The 11,810-nt window shown below is 35.9% G+C and overlaps 2 protein-coding genes across 4 annotated transcripts; both read left to right on the top strand.

The window, feature by feature from the left end:
* The first annotated feature begins 392 nt into the window (after positions 1-392).
* Positions 393-2,160, top strand: LOC120776864. Its single transcript, XM_040107922.1, has 2 exons — positions 393-576; positions 1,126-2,160. Exons 1-2 carry the CDS (start codon positions 520-522, stop codon positions 1,912-1,914), a joined length of 846 nt encoding a protein of 281 aa, XP_039963856.1. The 5' UTR covers positions 393-519; the 3' UTR covers positions 1,915-2,160.
* An 867-nt stretch (positions 2,161-3,027) lies between these two features.
* LOC120766304 (FAM172 family protein homolog CG10038) lies at positions 3,028-4,922 on the top strand. Of its 3 annotated transcripts, none has more exons than XM_040091719.1 (6): positions 3,028-3,105; positions 3,392-3,497; positions 3,562-3,677; positions 3,735-3,922; positions 4,008-4,266; positions 4,331-4,922. In XM_040091719.1, the coding sequence occupies exons 1-6, from the start codon at positions 3,046-3,048 to the stop codon at positions 4,643-4,645; spliced, it is 1,044 nt and encodes a 347-aa protein (XP_039947653.1). In that variant the 5' UTR covers positions 3,028-3,045; the 3' UTR covers positions 4,646-4,922. The 3 variants fall into 3 exon arrangements, with proteins under 3 accessions (XP_039947653.1, XP_039947655.1, XP_039947654.1); XM_040091720.1 differs by lacking the exon at positions 3,028-3,105 and adding an exon at positions 3,137-3,233; XM_040091721.1 differs by lacking the exon at positions 3,028-3,105 and having other exon boundaries at positions 3,135-3,497; positions 3,558-3,677.
* The last annotated feature ends 6,888 nt before the right edge of the window (positions 4,923-11,810 follow it).

Raw genomic sequence — 11,810 nt, 5'->3', positions numbered from 1 at the left:
CAAATCGCATACAAACAGCAAAAATCTCTGAAGCATATAGTGTCCCACACGCCACATGTATGCAGGGGCGTTGTAGGTGTGTGCGAAATAATTCAGAGCTATTGGCATCGGTGCAAGGCGTTCTAAACATTGTCAATACTATTAAACGTATATCGTAGATTTGTATGTGCGCTTGTGTGCTATTAACTTCCAGCAAGTCCAAACGCAGTTAATTACAAGTAAGTTTCCATGTGCGCCGCGATATAAATCCATGTGAGTAATGCAGCGAAACATAAAAGTATTGAAATGTGCTGTGCATACTAATCATTGAATTTGTGCATGGATCAGTTTGTTTGACTTCGAAAATTTGAATTCATACCTTCGATTTATTGGCTAAGTGTGTAGCGGTTAGTTCGGGCTCAGCTGTCTGTTGGGTTGCTTGGAGCAAAACTGTATCCCGCGGAATATATTCTTACTGAAGTTCAAGAACGTTGCATTAAATCAAATATTTAATTTTTTTTTCAATCTGAATCGGCCATAATGCTGGGAGTACATGGTTCCTTGTGGCAATCCACCTGTGTGTTTGTGTTCGCGACAGTAAGTGCATAATTTACATGCGTATTTACAATTAACCATTCCTCTGCAGAGGTGCAATATCTATATTGTATGTATATGTTTGAATTTTACATTATAGAGAATTAAGTGGGCTTGTGATATTAAAAACGTGACAATTATCCGGTGAATCTGGTGAGAATAATTTAGACGAAAACTTCCAATATTTTAGCAACTAAAGACAAATCTTTTGAGAAACGGCAGAACCCGGTCTAGGCCTTGAACACGGTTCCACCATTAGCGATGAGTTAGGCGGTTATATCTCTATGTATTGTATTTTGTAATGAAACGTACGCTCATCGAGTGAAAGAGTTGAGTGTGTGTGTGTGTGTATGTCGTTATGAATGCCATAACATATTTGTGCGTAATTTTGATGAGCTACGAACCTTTTCAGTGTTTCCACTAGAATAATTGCCCGCCATTTGCGTGGTATCGCGCGTGTGTTGCATTAGCAAGTTTCAATTAAATTTACGAATCGATTTATGAGGTTTCTCACTTCTACTGTTCAATAAATATTGCATTTTCTGCTTTCAGTGCTCAATTTTGGAGATTGCAGCGTTGCCGGCGTCTACTCCCCTACCTCAAACCACCCACATTGTCAGCTATGTACACCAAGGCAGAGCCGGTGCTAAGATTGCTGAAATCAGGGAATTTGACTACGAGAAAGTTCACAGCGTGGATCATGAACGCAATGCTGCCATACGTGTAACGGAGCGATCAACACCCATTTCCCAGTTATATGGGGCATTTATTGAGCAGCTGGACACGAGTCTAGATAATGGCTTCTCACGCACTCATACAACTGAAACAATTGACGTTTCCACAACGGAGTCGATGAGTCATACTGACGACTTACTTGTAACAAAACAAAACACATTGGAGGACGCGGATGACATTTTTGGACGCAATGAACAGCATGAGTCACCTAAATCTGTGAATAACAAGAGTCATCCCCATGTCGGCGGTATGATGTGGAGTCGCACGAAACAAAGCATTCCGGTTTTGGAACCTGTGCGTATTCTTCTGAATACGGTACGCGACCAGCACAACCAAACGGTACATGCGGCTAGGCAACATCATCAACTGTTGAGCTCGATGATGGGTGGAATGGCCGATCACATGTCCGCGAATGAATCATCAGCAATAGAGACAGAGGAGGACCGTGAATCCGCCAACGAGAGCACAGAATTCAAGTTACTTGACTTTGCTGGCAGCCTTGTTAGTATGCTATGGGGCTTTTTCGGTAATCTGCAGCGCGCCTTTGCGGCTAGCAGTGGTAATGCTCTGGCTTCCACCTCGTCCAGTTCTTCAGGTGGCCAGTAGGTATGATTGTGTATTACTTTGTAGAGAATGTAATTGATTTACTCAACTGTGATTAACCAGAAATTTCGGGTATTACACGCAATATAGAACATACATACATACATATACATATATGTATGTATGTATGTGTATGCATAGATATTTTAGCACATTTAGTGTAATTTAAACGATATCGAGATAAAAGTTAATACATATTAACACCATTTTTGTTGTAATAAATTTAAATTTGCTATATGGAACTTTAAATCTACTAAGGCTTGTTCATTTGCGGCAACACAAGCATATAGACATACGAATTCATTGTATGTGCGCATTTCTTATATTTCCTTAAGTTCGTTTCTTTAGTCTTTGGTGTGTGCATAGGTAATATAAAGATTTGACTTTGGATACTTTTGGCATTCTTTAAACTATTTAATCGGTTTTAAATAAAATATTGGCATATTGACAGGAAGAAAGGTCGAAAAGTAGCTTTTCGCTCTAAATACCAAATACCTCCCAAATCCCTCTATCACCCATTAAATTTCACTGAGAATAAATTTTTATAATGTACCATATATTCACTTATCGGCGCTGTCAGTCTTAATAACTCAGACCACTTTATGGTTAGAACCAATTCTGCATTTTTAACATTGCGATTTTTTGAACTCATCAAATTGCATGACCAATTGACAAAGTTGCTTCCAGAAATATTTGTCAATAAAAGCAATCTATCGCTCTTTTTTAAAAATTATTCAGTAGCAGGCACATCCGCATTTTAATTAAACTACCATATAATAACAACAACATAATTTGTAATACACTTGGCACAAATACTAAGGATATTGCAATTCGTTAGGTTGGTACCGAACAGCGACATCTGTACCTGAAATTTTCGCTTAAGAATTCTGTGAAACAATGCCATTAGTCGATACATATATGTGATAAAGATGTTAATAAGTACCTTCACTCATTAAGAGAATACAAAACGCATAAGCAGCACAAAAAGAAACAAATGAAAAATTTATTTTATATTTAATTATTGTTCTTGCTTTTTAAAACATACCCCAAGGATTTTGGAAATTTGACAGCTAGGAAATTGGTAATTGGTCAAAATAAAAAAATATCAGGTGGCAACTGCGGCTTAAATAGAAAATGTCAAAATTCGTGAGAAGATTCTGCAAAGTAGCATTATTTTGGCGCTACATACGAAAGGTAAATAAACAATTGCCGCGTTGCTATCATAAAATTAAGTCTATCAGGGAAAAACATTAGAATTTGTAGGTTTATTGACCTTGAGTTTTTAATTGTGATGCAAGAGCTAACCTTCAAGCTGGACTAAGGTCTAACAAAATTCAACGCAAATACATACATATAGACAAATCAACAAACTAAAGACAAAAGATTTATTGTATCAAAGTATTTGTATAATATGTATATTTATTTCTATGCATATCGTTTTTGATACAATAGCGCTTTAATTGCTGTTGTACTTTTATAGTCAGCACAACCGATCCGCGGGGGTGAGTGCAAAAGTATGTCTTCAGCTGAAAAAAGTGGTCTGGCTATACAGAAGTTACGTGAATTCGGCTATGCATTCAATGCAGGTAATGTTTATTGTATCAAGTGGTTCTACAATTATAAATATACACATTTATATTAATAAGATAGATGGACAATTGCGCAAAATTGATGACATTACTGGAGAGCCAGGTGAAGAGCCATTCAAATTCAGCATATCTGACGATCACAAAAAAAATCAGGAGCATTATGAACAATTAGCTGATGTAAGTTTAAAATTCATAATGAATATTTTGATGAACAAGTAATATAAATTTTCGCAGCAAATTCCCGAAATAGTCTATGATTTATTGGAGCAAAATGGTTTATGTCGCACTTACGTTCCGGAGGATATACCGCAGGAGCAAGCCACATTCATTTTTACTAACCCTCAAAAGCTCGTAGAACCCAAAAAATTGATTGTGTTAATCCACGGTAGTGGTTATGTTAGAGCGGGACAGTGGGCCAGAAGGTAAGTAAAATTGTTTATACTGCGGTAACGCTGCTTCTTTCCTTTGTGCATAATATGTATATATCTATTTATATTGCTAATATAGCCTCATAATTAACAATTCTATTGACCATGGTACTCAGATCCCTTATATAAAACGCGCTCAGTCTCTTGGCTATGATATTTTGGTGACAAATACAAATGACAATTCTCGCAACATTAACGGGGAAATTCGTCCAATACCACGTCTTGGTCATGCAACAGCACACGCTAGATATGTATGGGAAAAATATGTAATGGGTTGTAATCCTGAGAGTGTAGCTATTGTAGCTCACAGTTATGGTGGGGCAATTGCGATGGATTTAGTAAGTTCTATTATAAAATACTAATTAAGTTATACGAATAATAACAAATGCTCTTCCATTTTAGGCAAATCGTTTTACTAAATTTTTCGATGATAAAGTGTTTGCGATTGCGCTAACAGACTCCGCTCATTTCCAAATACCAGTAAAAGCAAAACACGTTGTTTTGGATATTGCATGCAATTGGGTATCTAGTTCCGCCCCACTCGATACGGAAATTTATACGGGAGAGGGTGAAATGCATAGTGTATCGGCAGGACATCCTAAACATGAATGGACTTCGTATTCTGCCTTTGAATCAGTTTTCAAGTTCTTAGAAGAGAAGTATGAACGAAGTCAAGAGATTGGATCAACAAGTAAAAAGGCGAAAACGGAGGATTAATTATACATATGAAATATTTTTTCAATAACACATGTAACGGATTCAGATTTGAGTATGTGTTGATTGATTTCAAAGTTTTATTTGTCTGCCACGACAAAGGATTTTTTGTATCACTGGATAATCATGGGCAAATCTTCATAAATGTTGTGAATTTTTTGTTTGTATTTTTTAACGTATGAGTAATGTGTACATTCCATTAAATATTGCATTTAACATTTTGTTTCATCAGCATATTCCAATCTTATTAATATATGTATGTCAGTATTGCGTATGTCAACTTGAATAATTTTATTTCCTCACATCCGTATATGTTCGAGTATATATAAACATCGGGAAAATCAATCATCAGCGTCTGGAGCGACGCAACATAAAATGTTTAAAAGCTATATACATATACTTATGTACATATTACATACATATGTATGTATGTATGTACATTTGGAGATATTTGTATCCATTGCAGTGCGTGATAGAAGCCAGCTTACCAATTACTGCAAGATGGTAGTTGAGGTTAGACAATGGTTAGTAATGGTCACAGCTTTGACAATACATCCCTTCAGTAGCTGTCACATTTCAAGTCGTCAACGTACTCACTTAATCCATATTAAGTGGTGGGTTATTGACAATATGTACATAATGGTGAGGAGTAAATATTGGTAAATTCATTTTCTTCCTTTTCTCCAAAATGTTGTATACGAGTATTTCAATATTTTTACTTTATTTAAATTTGTATTGAATTTATTTAAATTAAATTAAATTATTTTTTTCTAAGAGTTATGATGGCAGTTATTATGATATTTTAAAACACTCTTGGACCGTGAGAAAATCCCCCCACAATTTTTAATTTATGTTTAATTTACTGAATATTCATTTACCCATCAAAAGTTATAAACCGTTTATATTAAATTATTCAGCACATTAAATTTCGATCATACATGTGGTTAATTTGTACTTATATGTTTTATGTGTTCATACACAATAATTTTCCTTGAACGCCGCTAGGTAATATTTAGTTTTCTTTCTTTAGTCTGTTTTATTCCTATTTTTTTTTATATAATTTTGAATTTTTGTTTTACTTAATTTTTTATTTATTGGTTTATTTTCATACCTTAGGCAGGGCAAATCCAGTTTGCCACGATGTTTGTAACACCCAAAAGGAAACGTCGAAAATCCGTCTGTATATACATACGTGAACTAATGCTTCAGTTTAGTTTAGTTGCTCAGATAACTATATTCAAGTTCTTGTATGAAAATTCTTTTATTTGTGAGATCTGCGCTTGGTATTGCACAGTGGCGTAGCTACAACTTCGGGCGCCCGGGGCCAAGGATGTTCTGCCGCCCCCTTTATCTACCTACCTACAAGTTTCATGAGGTGGTTAGAACAAAAGTGAATTTTTACAAAATATCTTTGATATTAAGGGGCTATACCAGTGTGACGCATGAAAAATTAGGCGATTTTCGTGAATTTTTTTAAAAGAAAGTACTAGATTGAATGTTTTGACATTCTATGGACGTAATAAAGTATATTTTTAGCTATATTAAAATTTTTTTTTTTTACAAAAATATTGAAAAATAACGGAGTTATGTGCTGTCTGCGGAAGTGCCGAGAAAAAAAGTGCGTCAACTGCTGGCATGATTCCGGTCGATTGAGAAGCTGAAACAAAAAAATTCAAAATGTTTATTAAACTTAAATATATTTTCTATACAATGAACTACGATCTTTGAAAAATATCCAAAATTAAGAAAATGGCGTAGTTTTGAAAAAAAAAATCGTTTTTTTACGAAAAAAATGGTCGTTTTTTTAATGCCAAATTGACGATTTTCAACGAATCAAAAAGATCGTAGTCTATTGTATAGCAAATGTATTCAACTATATCCAGTTTATATCTCGTTGAGTTATAATGTCAGCAATTTTGAAAAATGTCGTTTCGAGAAAAACGCGTTTAAAGTTTCACTTATATATGTTTGCACCTCTGAGCGGTCGCTATTTAGAACGCTGCCATTCAAAAACTGTTTAAGATACGACCTCGCCGATTTCACAGGATATTTTTGAATATATAAGCTATCGAAAAAGCAAAAAAAAAATTTTTTTTTGAAAGTGTCACACTGGTATAGCTCCTTAAGTATATCAAATTTAGGAACTAGAAGCCACGCAATTTCTGAAGTTCCAAAATTCTCACAATACATCTTATTAAAAGCCATAGAAAAAACCCATTTTCGCCCTATATCTTGTACACTTTTGACACAATTTGCAGGAATTTTTGCCCGAATTGGAGTTTTTGAAAAGAAGCTACGCCACTGGTATTGCAGATGGGCGGAATCTGACCATTGCTACGCCCACAAAACGCCATACCCGAAAACCTATAAAGTGCTGTAACTAGGCTCCAAACTGTAATTTGGTGCAGATGATTACAGTGGTGAGGACGTTCCCACGACAGTCAGCGTCTACGTAACCGGAACGGACCCGGTTTTTTATTCTGCCAAGGACCATCAACTCGGCAGAATTCTGAGGCTACAACCACAACAGTGGTGAGGAACAGGTGTGGTTCATACATATCTATACATATTTCCTAAACTATTCAAGCTTTAATAACCAAACTTGCCGAGGTCAAATGTTTTTTTTTGACTGTAACTAGGCTCCAAACTGTAATTTGGTGCAGATGATTACAGTGGTGAGGACGTTCCCACGACGTGCCAAGGACCATCAACTCGGCAGAATTCTGAGGCTACAACCACAACAGTGGTGAGGAACAGGTGTGGTTCATACACATCTATACATATTTCCTAAACTATTCAAGCTTTAATAACCAAACTTGCCGAGGTCAAATATTTTTGGCATCCCTATTCACCTTGTAAAAATTGTTGAATTCGGATTAAAACACCTCACTTTCACTTTCCTGTATACAAATCAAGAACCAATCAATGTATTTGCAAAAAACTTTGTACTAATAGTGCCACCTTATGACTAAAAGTTGTCCAAATGCGATTAAAACTATTCACGCCCTGAGATACCGAACCACGGTTCCTATTATCGAAAATATCGGGAAGTCTGTAAAACATAATTTATAAATTCGGAGATAATCGTTTTTTTTCTTTATGTAAAAAACGGTGCATCTTTTCATCTCCTTTTTTAATATGTAGTAATCCAAAATTTAGAAAAATCGTTTCAATACTATCTTTTCCCTTATGGCTTTATACCGTATATATTGATCCATAAGCAAAATATCTTAGCATAATTAATTGAACGTATAATATTGGATTTCAACCGAACATAGTTTCCCCATGTATCCCCTTGGAAATCCTTTTAGATTTTTTTATTAAGTAAGTTAGTTTTGCTAGTTTGCCTCAGTAGAACTAAGTGGCGAAGAACGTTGGATATTACATTTTGGGGATTTGAACAGATTGATGTCTCTAATAAATATAATATAGAGATATATGTATATTCATTATATTCTAGATTAAACAAAAACGAACATTTTTTATTGTTTTTAACCTTTTCCATTGAATACAAAAAAAACCAGCAAAGCTATGAAATAGTGAGGGTGGTAAATAGAGTATTAAGACATCATATGAAAATAGGTAATAACCAGCAGAGTAATTTATTTCTAGTGTAATGAATTATATTACCTTTTTCGCTGAATTGATTGTGAATTGTTATTTCTTGGATGAGTTAGCTCAAATATCTTCTGTGCTTCATTCCCCTCGTGCCAATATTTAACAACAACATGTGCAATGTGTGCATGTGCGACAAGTTTCTGACCCGATTCAATTAAATCATGTTCATTCGATTCCTCTGAGTCAATTTCTTTTTAAGAACCATCAGGTCACTTGTCGGCCGGAAGGCAGCTTCTATATCCTTAGTGAAAATCGTCTGACATATTTATTATTTGGGCTCGATTGTGTGTACATCCATAGTTTCCATGCCAGTAATAAAAAAATTGTATTCTACGCATTTTTGAAAACTGAAAAAATAATTGCATGGGACCATTAACGATTGCCCACAATATTTTTCTGCCATCCCAATCCTTATGGATATGAGTGGTGAGTTACATATTTTTACAATTTCATATACATATATCTTCCAGGGTGTTTGCACCTCAAAAATTAAAAGACGTATGTTTTTACATTTTACGGCACCAATATTCTTGAATTACATACAAATGCTTACCGCTCATGATGAAAAAACAATACATTTAAGACGACCTACAAGAAGCGCTAACAATCCGAATAATTTAAAGGCTATCTAACGTTCGGTTCCGTCCCAACCTTGGGCACTGACACTTGTCAAAGCCAGCAACTTTTCATCGAGAAATTGTATTCATTCACTCGCATCTCATAAATCAAAAACCGCTTTTCTTTTCAATTGCTTCCCCACATCCAATGTTTGAAATATTGCAATTTTAAAATCACATTCGAAATTAGCGCATGCTTGCCCTTTGTGAATGTGCGGCGAAAGCTCTGCGTTCAAGTGCATGCGGTGGCGGCGGGAAGAAGTCATAAATAATATTGCTTGCCAATAAATGCTCATAACCATCACAGAGCATGTCCACATCCCTGCCATCCCCACATGCCGAAACCAACTCCGAACACTACAGATTCTGTGTTGACTCTCGTGGCTTGTGACATGTCGAAGGCTGTTTGCGAACCCAACATGCGCGAGGTCATCGCGAAAGACTATTAAACATTTTCGAGTGCCCCAGTATAACACCACAAATCTCATAAAGCATAATACTCAAGTGTGACGAATTTTAATGGTTGAAAAAATGATGAAAAATGATTGATGTCGTAATCACAGCGTTGACCAAACACAACAACACCACGGAATTATTATTGATAACACAATTTTATGCATTTTCAATTTTTAAATATTTGCTATGAATTGAATCAGCCAAGATTACTGTTCCGTCGCAATTTCCGTTGTGTAAACAGCATCAAATTAGCATTTTATTTTGCCCGCTAAACTCTATTGTTCCGAATTTTTATTGCTTGCCACCAAAAAATAAGAATGGTTTTGAGAAAGCTCTGCCTATAAATGACAATAAAGGAAAAATGCTGAAATGCAAGTTTAACGAATAAATAATGCCAAATAAGATTAGATAATACTGTGTACAGCTAGACCACTCAGGCCATGCCGAAGGAAGGAATTCAAAAAAAATACAAAAAAACACTTGTAAACGAGCTTGAGAGTCTTAAAGTAGCGCAATTTTCACCCTTTTAAAAACAGTAATGCTCTAGTACAGTGGGACAAACTTAAAACGCAGAATGACATAATAGGAAAAATTGATAAAAACTCCCTAAAATATTTTACACAAGTAGCGGTATTTTAACACAATATTTGCATACGTACATATACCGACATTCAAGTGTGTATGATACATATTCCATAATATTTTCCAACATTATTTTTATTAATATATTATATGTACATACGATGGTTTTATCACCAAGTTTATTTTAAAACCATTGGCCTCACTGTAGCCACTGAGTAAATGGGCCACTCGCCAATGGTGGTTATTTGTTAGTATACGAGCACAGCTTGAGGTCCTTTTACATACCTTTCACTTGGACCAAGTGATACAAGTGAAATGTATCTAACGAAAATTACATATATTTTTATCCTTTTGATTGGGGAATGTGTTAGCGAACCTTAATGCCAATAAAACGTTTCCACCCACTAACCCCGCCCGAAGGCGGTTCGACATCCCGGTGTAAATTTTTGAAAATCTACATTTTTTGAATAGGTTGAAGCCGTTGACAGCTTGTGCCGTGACTCTCGTTTTCGATGACTATTGTCGAGAATACTTAAAGTACGAAATAACAACAAAAACAGTGTGATGATGATACGAGATAATGGCGCATCATCAATGCCGTTGTGGGGGTGTGGCCGTCCGCCTCAAGGTTTCGCTGTTTACAGATTGTTGAGTTCAGATTTGATACAAAAGGACAATGTTTTGTTTTCCGATTTCTTTTCACCCCACCTTCGTGGTAAAAGATGTTTTAAAGTTATGTGAGACACTTGAAGGCGTTCGTATATTGTTGTCGTGGTGGTCGAAAAGTCAGCGGTGGAAGGAGCAGGCAAATAAAAACATTAACATCATGATAACATAATTTCGTTTAATTTGCATGAATTTCGTGTCTAATATTTTGGTTTAGGTGTGAAGATAAAGGGGTTAAGAATTTTGTGGGTTGTTATGTTGATCTTAATGAAATTCGGAAATAGTATGTATGTTACCCAAAGCGGCTAATTTCCAAATAAATGCTTTATATTAAATAATGTTTTATACAAAGCAATGTTGGGTCTTGAGCCTAAAAGTAGGCAGCAAAGGTTAATGAATGGCCTTGTTGCTTTTAAGAATCGTTTAAATTGCATTTTTTTATTCAAATTTTTTTAAGTGAAAAGTATATTTTTCCACTTAAGCGCGCTTTCCACCTGTTATTCCGCCATAAACAACTCCCACTTGTTTAAACACTGAGCTCGCTCGTTGTGACCACGTTTTTTATATCAGGCTTGCTTACTTTCGCTTTTAATGGGTTTGCACGTTTACTTTTTTCGCGTTTTTTCGTCATCGTCGGCCGCTCTAATCTTTGCGCCATTTATTCACACTTGATTAACACGCGACTGACATTTGGTTGACTTTTTTGTTTGTTGTACCATCTCGAAAAGATGTAAAAAAACCACTGGATTGAGCAATGAGTGAGCCAGGGCTGTGCCCATCTGGCTGTCACCAACGGAGTGTGCAAAAGGGCGCAAAAGGCCAAAATTAAAAATGAAAAAAGAGGTGGTGGAAAAGTTGTCAAATACTCAACATTTCATGTGCACTTCCGCACGCCTAACTATTCACTCCCACGAGCACTTGTAAGCTGTGGGGAAGGGGACAAAAAGTCGTAGCAAAAAATTAAAACTCGTTTCGAGCGTCTCTGTTTGGTTGGATGGGCGATTCTCCCGCAGGCCAAACATATTAATAAACAAAACGTCAAATGGTATAACAATGCCACGCGGTTGCACGCGTGGCAATACACATGCTCACTCAAAGATCTAAGTACAAGAGCAGTCAACGGAGTTAATGTCTACGACGACCACAGCTGTCAACTAAATGTCATATTCAAATGCGAAAGTAAATAGGCTTTGGTATTGTTACAAACGACGCTACTGTTTCGTCTATGA

This window comes from Bactrocera tryoni, chromosome 1 (assembly GCF_016617805.1).
Source record: "Bactrocera tryoni isolate S06 chromosome 1, CSIRO_BtryS06_freeze2, whole genome shotgun sequence".
NCBI lineage: Eukaryota > Metazoa > Arthropoda > Insecta > Diptera > Tephritidae > Bactrocera > Bactrocera tryoni.
The sequence above is the reverse complement of the archived record's forward strand: the minus strand, read 5'-3'. Positions and strand labels throughout refer to the sequence as shown.